The sequence below is a fragment of the Schistocerca cancellata genome, chromosome 2, assembly GCF_023864275.1.
Source record: "Schistocerca cancellata isolate TAMUIC-IGC-003103 chromosome 2, iqSchCanc2.1, whole genome shotgun sequence".
Taxonomy (NCBI): domain Eukaryota; kingdom Metazoa; phylum Arthropoda; class Insecta; order Orthoptera; family Acrididae; genus Schistocerca; species Schistocerca cancellata.
Genome location: NC_064627.1, coordinates 67,301,855 through 67,319,003, shown reverse-complemented (window position 1 = coordinate 67,319,003; position 17,149 = coordinate 67,301,855). Strand labels below are relative to the sequence as shown.

At 42.6% G+C, this 17,149-nt stretch overlaps 1 protein-coding gene across 1 annotated transcript in view; it reads right to left on the bottom strand.

Moving 5' to 3' along the window:
- Positions 1 to 1,349: 1,349 nt before the first annotated feature.
- The window catches only part of LOC126143815 (probable basic-leucine zipper transcription factor R), a 148,871-nt gene continuing 133,071 nt past the window's right edge, over positions 1,350 to 17,149 (bottom strand). The window contains exon 8 of the mRNA XM_049915451.1: positions 1,350 to 1,774. Coding sequence (XP_049771408.1) covers positions 1,614 to 1,774 — 161 coding nt within the window. The 3' untranslated portion in view covers positions 1,350 to 1,613. The remainder of the gene's footprint in view (positions 1,775 to 17,149) is intronic.

Below are 17,149 nucleotides of genomic sequence, written 5' to 3'. Positions count from 1 at the left end.
CCGGTACAAAGACAGCTGGAAAGTTTGTGGAATCACCACAAGATTTAAGTGCTAGCACAAGGTACCCACGTAATAATAAACCCCAGGACCAGCCAGTCATCATCAGACAAACGAGCTATATTATGATGCCAACCCTGTGTCAGATGCTGCTGTGACAATGATAATTCACCTATGAAGCAGCTGCCAACACCTTCACCAGGCTTCAAACCTTCAACTGTAGCTGGATCACCCATGTGCTTGGCAGCCCTGTGCTCTGCTGGGACCCAGCCACCATTCCATGTTAAGGGATTTGAAATGAGATACCTCCTCTGCATCCCTGCACAGCTGGGGCCTGATGCAGTCAGCTGTAGCCATCTGTCTTTTGGTATGGAGTTCAGCACACGGGGTCACCCCTCCATCATTTGGCTGTCTTCACTGGTACAATGCCCGATGCCATGGCCACATTTGCAGTGGGCTCGGTTACACGAGACATCCACAGGGCCTGATGCATCATCAGTGGGCACTCAGTATGCACAGTTGCTCACAAGGATGGTGCAACAAGGACAGCTGCAACAGAAGATGCTGTGGCAGCATATTTGCTGCATTCACTGAAGTCCCAGAGAATGACACCCATGGCCTAGAAAACTGAATGATTGTAAATAAAGTGCAATAAGGGACATTTACATCCTTCTTCTGCTGTATTGATATCCATCTCTTATAGTGAATCACTCACCCACTTCAAGCCATCCTCACACCCTGTCATACTAAATACTAATAGTGCACCGTAGAAAAGGATAAGCAGATGACAATGTACTCAGAATTTCTAAATCCCATGTATGGGGAAAATGTTTGACATGAAAATCTATGGGTGTCCCTTGAGTGTAAGTTATTGTGGAGAACTTTGTTTCATTATTCCAGTTCTAAACATTTTGTTTCATTATTCCACTTCTAAACATAACAGTTGTGTCTTAGAATTATCAATTTATTCCATTTTTAAGGTGCATCATAATTTTCATTGAAACAGGAATCTGTCTTAGTTCTGCAGATCTGTTTCTATCTTCCCATTGTGGTAACCACCTATCTTTTGCAACTAGTTTGTCATGTTTAATACTGTGGTATACAATTACTAATGATAACCTTTGTCATATTTTGATAAGCAGCTTCCTGCTGTGTATTGATGTTTTCTTGTTTGTATATTGCTGTCTGAAAAAGAGGCAGAGAGCTTCCCCCTCCAGCCTTACATCATTTTGAGATTAAATCTGATACATACACATATACTTGTCATCTTGAGAGACTTTTATGATTCAGTTAATGTAGTCTATAATCATTCTATGAATTACTAATCAAATTGAAATTAATAGTACATGGTTTTAATCTTTACAAAAAGCTAGCAAAATACATCACTAGAAACAGAAGTTTGTGTATAACACTTTTTTCAAGTTCAGAGAAACTCTTACTGTGCCATTAACAACTGTCAAAAATACTGTCTTAAAAATCTGAATCCAATTAATATACTAACTGAACTGTAGCATCAACTAGTGTCTGGACTGAAAGCAAGTTTGACTATTGACTTCACTGTAACTTCACCTGTGAAGCAGAAGAGGAACAACAACTACAGATTGTACTTCAGTGCCTTATGATCCAACTTTCATGAACACTTTTGGTTTAGAAAACACTTTAATTGCTGCTTGCAATTTATCTAGTTGTTTCTCGATGTCCATTTTCTTTTGTTGTATTTTCTTGGCCGTTGTTTGCACTGGTAGCGTATTCATCGCTTGAATTAAATCTCCATAGTCTGTAAAAAGTATTGTAAAAAATGTCCAATGTCAATGGTATAACTTTACAAACAGTGTTTCAAATGTTTATAACATAAAAAACAGTACAATGGTTAAATAACAAGGTATATAATGATCACTCATTGCCAGTCCAGCGTATAAATCTGACATCAAAGACGGTATACATTTACTTCTGATGAAAGAGCCACAATGTCATTTTTTTCTTTGTTTTTACTTTTTTAATCATTTGACAGACGCACATACACATGTATGTCTACATCTACATTAGGTTTACGATGAGTGACCAAAGGTCATGATAAGACTCTGGAAGAAATGCTGAGAACAAATCTCTCCACCATTGCTGAACCCTATGCTTATAGTCCTAGTATAAATAGTTTCCTGACACAACACATTAAAATCATCAATCATCCCATATACCTCTGTGGAGGTGATATGACATTCATTCAGGAATTATTTGGTATCATTCTAAGCAGCAGTTTGTAGAAACATTGTATCTGGGATACTGAAGATCCACCCTCAACACTGTTAACGTGGGAAACCCAAATCTTGTCTAATCTCCAATATGCTGTTATCCATGTGTCTTGCACAGCTGGAGAAGCTGCAACTTGCTACCAAGTTCACTATACAGCCATCTGTAACAGATTGCTCAGGTATTGTATCTACATTTGCGCTGTATACATCTAGCTGCAGCATTTAGGCATCATAAGCAGCACATCTTCAAATGGGACAAACCTCCTGTGACTTTTGGCCACTCACTTTATAAGCTTCATGTGGAGAAACTGGAACACTGAAAAATGTTAGAGAGAAACTTGTATGATTCTGAAGACACAGAGGCAACCATAGACAGTTAATTATTTTTCATGTTCCATGTATCATAATTGTGACCTTTCCCTATGATGTGGGACAAATCAGTTTCACAATTACAGTATCCTTTCTCAGTGAAAAATATGACAACATGCTGACCATATGCATGAATTCTTAAGTTCTTTTTTTTCACATATAGTAATTTGCAGTACAACCACACATTTTGGGGATATAATTTGAAATGAGAAGTACAACTTTATGCAACTCATCTCTGAAGGAAAGATAGAAAGAAAACATGAGCCTGAACTTGTCAAGTCTAACACTAAAAAAAGACTAATAAAATTACTCTAAGATTTTACAGTAAAATTCTCTTTTTACACTTTTTCACCAGAATGACCCAAAATAGTGTAAAATGCAGGAAACTATGACATACTGGAAAGCACAGGAAACCCAACAAGTGAAAATGAATAAATTACACTTAATGCCATTCTCTTTATATTGTTGTTGTGGTCTTCAGTCCTGAGACTGGTTTGATGCAGCACTCCATGCTACTCTATCCTGTGCAAGCTTCTTCATCTCCCAGTATCTACTGCAACCGACATCCTTCTGAATCTGCTTAGTGTATTCATCTCTTGGTCTCCCTCTACGATTTTTACCCTCCACACTGCCCTCCAATGCTAAATTTGTGATCCCTTGATGCCTCAAAACATGTCCTACCAACCGATCCCTTCTTCTAGTCAAGTTGTGCCACAAACTTCTCTTCTCCCCAATCCTATTCAATACCTCCTCATTAGTTACGTGATCTACCCACCTTATCTTCAGCATTCTTCTGTAGCACCACATTTCGAAAGCTTCTATTCTCTTCTTGTCCAAACTAGTTATCGTCCATGTTTCACTTCCATACATGGCTACACTCCATACAAATACTTTCAGAAACGACTTCCTGACACTTAAATCTATACTCGATGTTAACAAAGTCCTCTTCTTGAGAAACGCTTTCCTTGCCATTGCCAGTCTACATTTTATATCCTCTCTACTTTGACCATCATCGGTCAAAATATTCCCTAAATAGCAAAACTCCTTTACTACTTTAAGTGTCTCATTTCCTAATCTAATTCTCTCAGCATCACCCAACTTAATTCGACTACATTCCATTATCCTTGTTTTGCTTTTGTTGATGTTCATCTTATATCCTCCTTTCAAGATACTGTCCATTCCGTTCAACTGCTCTTCCAAGTCCTTTGCTGTCTCTGACATAATTACAATGTCATCGGCGAACCTCAAAGTTTTTACTTCTTCTCCATGAATTTTAATACCTATTCCAAATTTTTCTTTTGTTTCCTTTACTGCTTGCTCAATATACAGATTGAATAACATCGGGGAGAGGCTACAACCCTGTCTTACTCCTTTCCCAACCACTGCTTCCCTTTCATGCCCCTCGACTCTTATAACTGCCATCTGGTTGCTGCTGTAGCGCTTGTAGCGTTCTTGTCATTAACTATTCTGTGGTACAACATTTCCCACATTTTAATATTAAGTTTCATAGAGATATTGTCCAAAATATTAAATTAATGTGATTTAAATTTTGCCTATTTAATTATTTGTTTTTGCTCGTTTCTAACAGAAATTAACTCTGCTTGTCTCTTCACAGTACACAAAGCATCAAAGCAGTGGCTGAGAGCTGATGCACACAAACATACTCATACGTTTCCCTCTTCATTCCGATCATGCCCATTGGTGTAAATAAAACATGGAAGCAAATGTCTTTTATGAAAGCACATGAAAAAGATATTCATGTTCTAATGTGATACTTTTTATTGATAATCATTATAAAATTATGGTACCAGTAAATGAAACTTGTAACATAATGTTGGTTAAAACAATAAAATTGGCAGTATTTGTAAACTGATAACATTAGGCACAAAATCTACAGCTTGTTGCCAAAAAGGAGGTCACTCTGTTCAGTGACATCCTGGGTGAGAAAGAGGGTGGAAATTGTCATTATGTTACAGGCATCTTGAGGAGGAATGTACAGCCTGACTTCAGGCTGTACCAACCTAAGATGGCCTGCCTAGTACAGATTAGTGTATTTCATGAGGAAGTAATAATGATTCATGGAAGCCCATTATAGAGACAGCTATCTTCCCAAGCAGGGTTTATTTGTACAAATGACTGTGAAATTAAATTAGAACTATAGTAATACAATGCAATGATCAGAGGGAAGGAGTCAGTATCATCAGATCGTGATTATCATAAGGCAATGACTCAACAGACTTTCCCACCATTCCACACACTGATAACCTATAAATCAGGTGGCCATGACCCAACATGCTGAGAATGAAAATCTTGATCACAATGCTAATGCTACGCTACATTACCAACACCTGCTTATAGTCTGCATTTTGTGCTTTGTTCCAAGACTGACTTTGAGAGGAATAGAACGCATTTTTGCTGAAATCTCTATGAAACTTAATATTAAAATGTGGGAAATGTTGTACCACAGAATAGTTAATGACAAGAACGCTACAAGCTCTACAGCAGCAATTTAGGAACTGTTTTATTTCACTTGTATTAGACATTGTCTATACTGATGAGATTCCTTATTTTGTCTGTCACTCATTGCTTGCAACACATCATTGTAAAGTCTCAAAGTAAAGTATGGTCATATTGTCATTTATCTTACTGTAATAAAAATTCATTAATAGAGTTTCCTTAGATTGTAGTCTAGCGAGTCGAGAAAACAGGTTTCCTAGGCACCCCATATTCGACGAGTAGGCTGGACACAACATAGCTGTTACAGATGATAGATAAAAATAAAAAAAACAATTGATTCTCAACACCCTCCCTCATTACCTTTCTTCTTTACTCTTCACACACTTTTCAGGTCAGTGGTTTCGTTAGTATATTTGTAAGCTGATTTGAACTCTCAATATATTTTAGTTTAGCAGATTTTCAATGGGGTTGTTGAATATAATTTCTTGTGATTTCAATGAGCCTCTTTCTTGTGGTTACTTTTCACATGTGAATATACTCCAACATGTATATAGCAGTTAAGTGGTCAATATACAGTTTTGTTACACTCAACAACAACAAAAAATGGTTCAAATGGCTCTGAGCACTATGGGACTTAACATCTGAAGTCATCAGTCCCCTAGAACTTAGAACTACTTAAACCTAACTAACCTAAGGACATCACACACATCCATGCCCGAGGCAGGATTCGAACCTGCGACCGTAGATGTCGCGCGGTTCCGGACTGAAGCGCCTAGAACCGCTCGGCCAACTCGGCCGGCTGTTACACTCCAGAATGAATTCAATACACATATCTACATTTTCACCTGGTGTCTCAATCAAAATATCAACATGGCATACTGTCAATGTAGCAGAAAGCAAGGCACTAGGTAAGCACTGTCACACAACCTGCAAGTGAGGCAAGCAAAAAAGCAAACACTGCAGTACGTCACAATAGGACAGTATGGAGTAACACTATATCACTAAGCACCAGAGCACAACTGAAACAGTGAAACATTGTAGAAAGACCCAAGCCCAGCACAACAGTGAGGTAAGGAGTGCTAATGAATCCAATACATCAGAGCAAAGTTGCTCATCCACCTAGAACAACCACATCATCATAGGTGTGGGCTCTGCCACTTAGATAGCGGAGTTTTCAGAGCTCATGGGCACGTTCAGTCATACCTCCATTCTGTCCATGTGACTTCAACACAATAATGCAGCCAACTCAATGCAAGCCAAAGCCATAGTCTGCTGTTGCAGCCCAGCTGGTCATTATGGATGAACAGACCGTTGTGCTGCCAACCCCTCACCATCTGAGGGTCATCCCCACACTCTCCACATGTGGGGCATCCATGAAGCCCCCCCCCCCCCCCCAACGTCCCATGAACATCTGCTGCTGTCTTGATCATGTCATGATAGAAGGCCAGGCCTATCTTTAATGACAACTATCTTTCTAGACCTAAACATCTGAAGGCTGTCTACGCGACTGCTGAGGTGTAGTTGCAGAACACTTGTAATGGACAATGCCTCTGCCTCTTCTGCTGCTGTTAAAATAGCACCCGACCACTCACACACCACCACATTGCTCTGTAACCTGTAGTGGCCTTAGTCAATTGCAGTGCTATCATCCGGTGTCAGAAGTGGTCGTCGGCTACTCTGATGCTGCAATCATCTCAATGGTTTGTGTGTATCTTGTTCGGCCATGATAAGACATAGGGACATCCATCATAACTACAAAGTTATAGTTGTTATGTGATAGGAGCCTATGAAGTGTAAGTTTTGTAACCCATCAGGGCATGAGCTGCCATGTATCAAGGCTGTGCCAGCCATGTGTACTAATTATAGACAGTTCGAGCACTTGGCACAGGATTGCTGCCATGTACCAAGGCTGTATCATCCACGTGTACTAATAGTAGGCATTTTGCACAGTATTGTTTTGAGGCCCAATGGACAATGGTATGACAAAGAAAAAGTGGATGATTATTTTTTGTGTATTTTAAGTAAAGTTTCTCTATTTGTGTTTGTTGTTGTAAATGGCAATTGTAGATCACACAAAATGCCAGACATACATCTTGAACTATGGGTGAGACTGTTGCCACTTTGACACAGCAAGCACAGGCATTATTAAATACCCAGTAACAACGACAAAACGAATATTTATGTAGGCAGGTTGAAGCTTTAAAAGCTGTTTGCAGACAGGGTGAGGGAAATCTAAGGCAATGTTGAGTGTACCTTCTCCTCTGCTCGATTCATCAGCAGCTATCTTAATAACACCTTTGTCTGGCTAAACGACTGAAGATGTAACTATGTTCATTAATGAATGTTATGGCTACCACTGCAATGAGTGGCTGCTCAGATGAGACTTCTCTCCATGTGGCTAATTTACAACTAACAGGCGAAGATAATCATATGCTTTATATCCTGAAGCTCTTAGTAATGCAGAGACCTTCCAACAATTGGCTGACAGTTTATAACAGCGTTATTATAACCAAAACAGCAGAAGGCTCTTCAGAGAAAAACTGAGTATGTTAACACAAAAGCATAATGAATAAGTAGCATCTTTTTCAGATATGATTTGGATGATCAATGTGCAGATGTATGAACTGATGCAAAACGCGCAAGTTTACTGTGGTAAACTGAAAATAGAGCGTCAGATGTTTTCCTGTGTGGTATCCCTGCCAAGATATTGAAAAGACTGAGGATGAAAAAGCCTGATGATTTGGCTGTGGCTCTTAAAGTCGCAACACAATTAGAGGAAATTGACATTGTGACAAAAGTAAGTACTGACCACCGTGTTTTCACTTCAGAGGTAAAGTGCTATAGATGTTGGCATATAAGTGATGTAAAGAAGCAACGCCAGCAACCTAAATGCTGTAAGTGTGAACAAGTTGGACAATGAGTGCAGGGTTAAGGGGATCAAAGTCAGCAAAAACAGGATTAGCAGAAGCAGACGTTAAACGCAGACAGGAGTGTTTTGACTATCAGAAAACATTCTCAATAGAACATAACACTGCACAAATATATGCATTGATGGAATGCTACTTGTCACACTTGGTGGAAGGCAAGGAACATATTTTCGGATAGACATGTGTCACTCATCACTCTGGAATGCATAATTAAGAAGAGACTTGGCTCTCCGCATTACAGATTACACGGCATTGCTGACAAGAAAGTAGAGTTATTAGGTATGATGCTGACCAGTTTTAATACAGAAACTAAAAATTTTGGAGAATGTATCAAAGTGTTACTCTATGTGGTTGAAGGGTACTCAAGGATTCTTGGGCTAGATTTTCTCAACAAACATCATGCTAAATTTGATCTTTTGTAGTATACAGTAGAAATCAGTGGGACTTTGTTTCCATTGGGGAATACAGCTGCAAATGAGTTAATATCACAAGGCACACTCCTTATAAAGGTGTTGCTGAATAAACAGCAAACATGTATGAGCTAAGGTTGATTGCTATGATACAATACTGACAGGTATGGGGAAGTTAGTATGGGTTTCCATTGACACTAATTTACCATGTGAAGCAACACATGTGCTAGAGCCATTAGTGAATAAAGAAAGATTAGACAAAATACACTGTTTTTGCACAGAAGTGTAACATTATGAATGGTGAATATATGGTTCCTGTTACCTTAGATAATTTCATCATGAGCATGGTTAGTCCATTTAAGGGCAGATGTATTAGATGAAGATGATACTGGTAGGTCATGTGGTGACCAGAGACGCAAGCGAACCACCAATGACACAGTATCACGCAGGAATGAGAGTACCTACAAGGCAGTGATTGGCAGGCAATGCAAGATTTGCTACTATTGTTTATGGATTTATTTAATATGGATAGTCCTTTACCAGCAACATTTATTACCTAGCAGCATATACCTAAGAGTAGTAAAGTTCTAGACTAAGAAAGCCGTACTGCATATCGAAGCATGGCCAACCATTAATGGAGGAGTTCATAGATCAACAGTTGGCAGAAGGGGTGACAGAGCACAGGGGAGCAACTCTCATCACTGTTGCAAAAAAAAAAAAAAAAAAACATCACGAGGTACAATGAAATAAAATTCTGTTGTGATTATCATTATGCTAATTGGATTGTAGCCCAAAACATGGATAGCATATTTGGAAAATATCATTGTATTCTTGAATGATATACTAGACCATGTGAAACACCAGGAAGAGGTGTTCACCAGGCTACAGTCAGCACATCTGATGCTTACCACAGATATGTGCCATTTCAGGCAGGTGCAGGTGATCTTCCTTGGACATCAGATTAGCAGGAAAGGTGTTCAAACTGATCATCACAACACCACAGAACATGCAACAACTATAGTCATTCCTGGGTTTATGTAATTATTACTGAAAATATGTAAGGAATTTTGTACAGATTGCAGAACCATTGAATTGGTCATTTAGGAAGGGTGTAAAATTACAGCGGCCAGCAAAATGTCAAATAGTGATTGAAAGATTAAAGACAGCATTAATTTCTGTTCCAGTACTGATTTTTCCTGATTTTGAAAAGGAATTTATCCTCTCATGTGAAACCAATAATGGGGCGATTGGGGGAGCACATATTTTCGTAGTTATTTATATGGCCAGAAATTTAAAGTAATTGTGAGTCACTGAAATGGCTGTCAGAACTGAAAGGTCTTTTAAGTAGATTAACACAGTAGGCACTGAGGTTATTTATAATGAGGTTATTTATAATCCAGGTAGGAAACACACAAATTCAGATATGTTGAATGGAAAGATTGCAGTATTGAGGAAACTAGGGAAAGATACAGCAGAGTGGCAGAGAGCACAGGTGACTGATAACACTGTCAAGCATTCAGGGCACAACCACAGTTCATCATGTGTGACAGCTTACTCAGCTTAACAATGAAATATGGACCACTCATAGTCACCAAAAGATTCAGGTGGAGAACAAGAAAGCGCGATGTTGAGCAGTATGTAAAGGAACATGTTCCTTGTGCACAGAGAGCTTATCTTAGTCATCAAAACATCCCTTTCCAAAGACCACCAAAGGCATCCAAACCTTTTCGGATAATTGGGCTTGATATCTTGGAATTATTCAATAGAACACCCATAGGACATAAACACATACTGATAATTATAGATCACTTATCTAGATTTCTGGCAATGGTGGTGATTCCCAATCAGCAGCTTAGTACAGCAGCTCATGTTATAGTCAACAGCTGGGAAGTCAAATCTGGTGTGCCTGATACTTTAATTACAGGTCAGGGTATGAATTTTGTATCAAATTCAATGAAGCAGTTATGTCATGTACTTCGTATCTGGAAGATACAAAGAAGCCCACTCCATTCTTGGACTAATGGGACAGCAGAGTGAGTGCATAGAACCACTTCTGAAATGTTATTATGTTAACAATGAGCACAACAATAGGGATACATACCTGCAATACATGGTTTGTGCATGTATATCTTAAGTACCTACTGGCACAGGTCTGACGCTCTTTGAAGTGGTGTACAACAAAAAAATGCCTTTCCACATTGACATTGTGATTCCTAAACTAGGACCTAACAGAGAATCAGTCAAAAAGTTTATGAAGAGGATAGGTGAATTGTGGTAGATGGTGAAGCAAGGCATCATTTAAGCCTTGGAATGACAAGAACAGTTGTGTAGGAATACTGCTGCAATATCAAATGGGTCAGTGGTTGTTAGTCACTAATCATCATACACCCAAAGGAAAGACAAAGAAGTTCTTGAGTAAGTATCTGGTTCCTTATCAAATCATTAAGATGTCTTCACCAATGAATATTACAGCACTTACAGCACAGTGTTTGACTAAAATGTCTATTGTCCATGTTAGTAGAGTTAAACATTTCAAAGGATTGGTGCACTACCCTAAATTAAAGCAACTGAATCAATATGCATGGAAACGACTAAGAAAGTCAAGAAACATACACCAAAGAATAAGCATGATGCACATAGCATACCATACATGTTGAGGATACTGACAAGTAGTAATATTCAGGTTATGATATGTTATTTTCAGAGCTATCTAACACATAGTTTACTTTCTGTTCTTGTTCAAGTGCCATAGTGATTTTATATGTATACTAGCCAACCCAGCAATGCTTCACAATTGCTAAATATATATGAGAATTGGATATATGTCCTAATCTCCTCCTTCACCTCTCTCTGTCCATCTCCTCTTCCCCTATCTCTCTCCACATTTTCCCTCCTCCTATCTCTGTCTGTCTCCTCCTTTCCCCTCTATATTCCCATTTCATCACTACTTCCCTCCCCCATCCCTCCCCTGCTCACTCTCTGACTATATGACTGTAGGCCTTGTTTATTGTTGTAAACAATGAAACTTCAATTGTGAATTGAAGATGCTAAAACTAAATGGATAAATCAGTTGGTATCATTGGTACAGTAGTGCTTGATTTGTGACGGTGCACATCGGTACTGGTACCTCTAATGAAAAAAATCAGAACCTTGGATTTTGAGATGTGATAATGGTAGTACTTTATTTTTTACCAGTACACCCCACTAGAAGGTCACAGTACTGGAACATCATTTTTTACATGTCAAACACCGGGTGCTCTGGGTATGGGAGACCTCTCATGCAGAAGGATCTTTGAGGGTAACAGCTTCAGTGGCAGTTTCTCATACTTTTAATCTGCATATATGTCGGATTACACAGTTCTGGATGATTCAGGTGCTGTAGTGGTATTCTAATCATAAGCCAGTAACTACAAATAAAACTTGCATGTGTTTTTTTTTTTTTTTTTTTTTTTTTTTTTTTTTTTTTTTTTTTTTTTTTTTTTTAACTCACTGCAAAGCATATAGTTGCGTATACATTTTTAGTTCAAAATTTTATGTAAGAAGAAGGAATATATATGAGGAAAACAATTTGTTTAATGGTTTAAAGGCCCTGCTATCGTAGTTAATTGACTGTGGTGGTGGGGAGGAACAACAAACAAGTACACAGTTGATTTTATCAGAAAAACTGGTCGTTAAAAAAATGTAGCCTATGTTCATCTGAATGTTCATTAGAGTATCATGTAAAAATTTGAAGCAATCAGTCTGAAACTTTATAAGATTTTTGCTAGCAACTTTCCCCATCAGTATGCATGCGACAGCATGCTTACCTAATATGTTCCAAAGCACCACACATAAAAAATGGGATTTCCTGGTGCTCATACCTTGGGTTCTATTGGTGATAAAAAGGTAGGGTCAAGTGTTTTGGATAGCCCTTGGGCTCGGAACCATTTGTATATCCAACAAAGGATTTTCTTAGTGTCACTATCTTCCAGTACAGTGTCAAAATATTCATATTATACACTTTCTTCTCCTTAGGTGAATGGAACAAATCAGTTGGTTCTTTTTGCATTTGATGTGGTCTACAGTGGGTCTGATGGGACTTATGGAGTCACAATTAGTTCATGGGCAGTTTCTTGGAAAACCCCACAAAGAGTTCCAGTGCATCAAATCTGAGCCTAGGATTCCTGGACAGCTATACACAGCACCCTACTTCTACATATAAAATCCAGTATGAGGCGAAATCTATGTAGTGTCAAAAGCACAGCACGCACCTCCAGGCACCACCACAGGCATCGACAGAGCAACAACCCACTCCAGAGATGACATACAGCCCAGTGATTGCTGCACCAAGAAGTCAAAGTGGTGGTGCTGCCAGAGAAATGATATGCACTGGTGCCACAGCAGAGTAAGCAGTTCCAAGTCAGGTCAGCTACCAAGAAGACCACTTCCTACTTGTGTACTTCATGCCACATTGTCTGCTTCTAGCTGGTCCACACCAGACCACCTTCAGTGTACATTCTAGTGGGACAGTAGTGTAGTAACACTGTTCACGTTTACATAGCACTTCACTTAGCACAGACCGGGACTGAGTCCTAGGCAGGCCCGTTGTTAACTGACTGGGCACGGCCTGTGCTGCCTGAGTTGTTGTTGTATTTGTTATGCCGGCAGAGGTCGCGTCCGAATTCTCGCGTGCCCTCTGGTGGACGGGACTCTACTTGCGGCAACTACTGTCCGTGACGCACCGTGCCGATGTGCGCCTCCCGCGATCTGTCTGGTGGCTACTGCACTCCTCCTCCTTCGGGGGGTGAAGCCACTGTGATCCACTGCGTCGGAAGGTGGAGCGTCGGGCAGGAGCGATGACCTCCACATCCATTGGAAGGCCGGAGTCGATGGGATCTGCCAACCCTCGAGCCGGAACCATCAAATACGGCTGGAAGTGACCCACACGAAGAGGCCCCCATCGTCCCACCACCAGAGCCCGGGACAGAACGGGTGACAAACCGTCGAACTCCGGATCCTGTTCCACCTCGGGAGGGGCAAGACCCCGTGGCGGGGACGATGGGGAAGGGACAACCACAGGTGAACCAGCCTCCTGAGAAACCGGGCCTGCGAGCGGGGCCGGCTCTCGCTGGGGCATCTCGAACAATGGCGATGCTGGTGCTGGAGCTACTGGAGGCTGCCAAGTCTGAGAACCATCGCAGTGTGGCTGAGTCCCAGCGGGGAGAGGCGGTAACGTCCCCTGAGAAACCAACACGGGTGCCGGCAATGGGGAAGCCGGTGTCCAAGAGGTCGGAGGGTGGGTGCCCCAACGGGGACGTAGCTAATTTTGGTGACAACGTACCACCCGGTCCCCCGCCTGCAAGGTATAGAGCCGGCAGCCATTTCGGCGCAGTACCACCGCCGGTATCCAACGTGGATTGCGACCAAACCCACGGGCCCAGACCGACATACCCAGTGGAAAGCCAGGTACTCCATGTTGTGAAGACTGGCGAGGACCAGGCCGGAGGAGGTGCAGCAGAGTCCTAGGTTGGCGCCCATGGAGGAGCTCTGTGGGGCTGCGTTCTCCCATTGGTGTGGTCCGGTATGCCGTCAGGAAAAACGTCAATGCTTCCTCCACAGGAAATTCGTGCACATACTTTTTCATCTGCGTCTTAAATGTGCGCATCATGCGCTCGGCTTCCCCATTCGATTGTGGATGGAAGGGGGGAGAGCAAACGTGCCGAATACCGAAGCACCTACAAAAATCCTGGAAGGTCTGCGAAATAAACTGCGGTCCATTGTCCGAGACCAGGGTGATTGGCAGACCTTCCACAGAAAAGATTTTGGCTAGTGCCTGGATTGTAACTTCTGAAGTGGTTGAGGAGCAGCGAACCACATATGGGAATCGGGAATAAGCATCAATGACAATGAGCCAAAAGCCATTGAGAAACGGGCCCGCAAAATTGATGTGAACACGTTCCCATGCTTGGGTTGTCGGCGGCCATGAAGAGAACGCTGCCCTCGGAGATGCCTGTTGGCTCGCACACTGGGAACAGGCGCCCACCAAGTGCTCAATTTCTCTGTCAATACCAGGCCAGTACACATGTCTGCAAGCCAAGGTTTTAGTACGGGAAACACCCCAGTAGCCCAGTCCGCGCCCGATAGCTGAGTGGTCAGCGTGACAGACTGTCAATCCTAAGGGCCCGGGTTCGATTCCCGGCTGGGTCGGAGATTTTCTCCGCTCAGTGACTGGGTGTTGTGTTGTCCTAATCATCATCATTTCATCCCCATTGACGCGCAGGTCGCCGAAGTGGCGTCAACTCAAAAGACCTGCACCATGCAAACGGTCTACCCGACATGAGGCCCTAGCCACACGACATTTCATTTCATTACCCCAGTGCCCCGCATGTAATAACATGAGGACCTCCCTTCGTAAACTTGCAGGAACAATCACGCGAGGAGCTGTATCATTGGTAGCCAGAAGGAGAACTCCTTCCAAGACCGAGAGGCGGTCTCTTAGAATAAAATAATTACGAAGAGGGTCCGAAGCCTGGCCTGGAGGGCGGGATGACCACCCCTGCTGAATGAGGCAAACTACTTGCCGGAGAACCAGGTCAGCTGCCGTTTCCCTGGCGACTCGAGAACTAGTGATCGGGAAGCCATCAACCACTTGGCGGGACGCCACATCCAAATGAAAACACATAATCTCCTCTTGATCGAACGTAGGATCCGGGCCCACCGGAAGACGGGAAAGAGTTTCGGCATTGGCATGCTGTCCAGTAGGGCGAAAATGAATGTCATAATGGTACTTAGAGGGGAACAAGGCCCAGCGCTGTAGTATGTGGGCCACCCTATCCGGAATCTGAGAGGCGGGGCCAAATAACGATATTAACGGCTTATGGTCAGTGATTAACTGAAACTTCATGCCATACAAGAAAGGGTGAAACTTGGTAAAAGCGTAGACAATGGCCAAAGCCTCTTTTTCCACCTGGGAGTAATGGGCTTGCATAGGACTAAGAGTTTTAGATGCAAACGCCAGTGGTTGCTCGGAACAGTCTGCGTTGCGATGGGCCAGGACCGCCCCTACCCCATACTGAGAAGCATCTGTAGCCAGGACCAATGGCTTATGGGGGTCAAAAGTAGCCAAACAAGGCGCTGACTTGAGGAGGCCCTTCAATGAGGTGAACGCTTGCTCGCATGCAGGCAACCAATCAAAAGGAACACCCTTGCGCAGAAGGCAGTACAGGGGGCGAGCTACGGTGGAAGCCCTGGGAATGAACTAGTGGTACTAGACTATCTTGCCTAAAAAAGCTTGTAACTCTTTCAGTGAAGCGGGCCGAGGAAGGTCGACGATACCTTGGACCAAACTTCCTAGTGGCTGGATGCCGTGCCGAGAGATGGTGTAGCCCACATACTCAATGGATGGTTGGAAGAAGTTTGACTTATGCAGGTTGCAACGCAAGCCCACAGACCTGAATTTGAGAAAGAGGGTGCAAAGGTTGTGCAAGTGTTCCTTCGTGCTGCGGCCTATGGCAGTTATGTCATCCAGGTAATTAATACAATGAGAGATTGTCGACGTGACGTGCTCAAGATAATGCTGGAATATCGCCAGGGCACTGGATATTCCGAAGGCCAACCACTGGTATTGGTAAAGGCCGAACGGGGTGTTGATGACCGCCAGCCGTTTGGAGTCCTCATCAAGTGGTATCTGATGATAAGCCTCCGAAAGATCGATTTTCGAAAAATATTGGCCTCCCGCCACGGCAGAGAACAATTCATCAGCACGAGGCAAAGGATAGGTGTCCACCACCAATTGGGAATTAATGGTGGCCTTGAAATCGCCACAAAGACGTAATTTTCCCGAGAGCTTCCTTACAATAACGAGGAGCGAAGCCCACTCACTAGAAGAAATGGGAAGAATGACCCCTAGGGCTGTCAGCTGGTCTAGCTCTTCCTTTACCTGAGGACGGAGAGCCAAGGGGATCTGCCTCGTGCGTAGAAAACGCGGGCGAGCCGACGCCTTCAACGTTAAGTGAGCTTCAAAATCTGAAACACGCCCCAGGCCCTCCTCGAAGATATCTGGAAAGTCTGAGATCAAAGATTCCAATGAGTGATAGGGAACATCTTCGGAGACCAACTGTATGGTGTCAGCGATAGAAAAATCGAAAGCTTGAAAGGCATGCAGGTCAAAAAGGTTAGCGGAGCTCGCATCACTGACAACAATAAAAGTAATAGGCCGAGTGACTGATTTGTAAGTCACGTCGGTAGTGAATTGACCCAGTAGGGGAATGAACTGTTTACCATAACCACGTAGACGCCGGTAAACTGGCGCCAACGGGGGTGATCCAAGGTCGGAATAAGTTTGTGCATTCAACAACAAAACTGCCGCGCCCATATCTACTTGCAGTTGTAACCGGCGTGACCGAACCGACACCTCGATAAAGAGTTTGCGTGCCGATGCGTCGGGAGTCTGGCCCGATGAAACTTCCTGAATGTCAACGTCCATGTCCTCTGTACCTGCTTCCTTCGATTCTTTGGAGGCTGAGTGGCAAACTTTAGCAATGTGACCTTTTTTATTACATTTGCGACAAACGGCCCAACGCTGGGGCACTCTGACCGATCGTGATGTATATAGCACGACGCACAGGACGGCAACAGGGGCCAGCGGCCGGAATTCTGTTTACACGCCGTGCGGGAGCGGCCATAATGGCCAGATTGTACTGCTCGCACGTTGTCTGCCCCGGACACAGTGGACGCGGACGCGCCGTCCTGAACCGCCGCG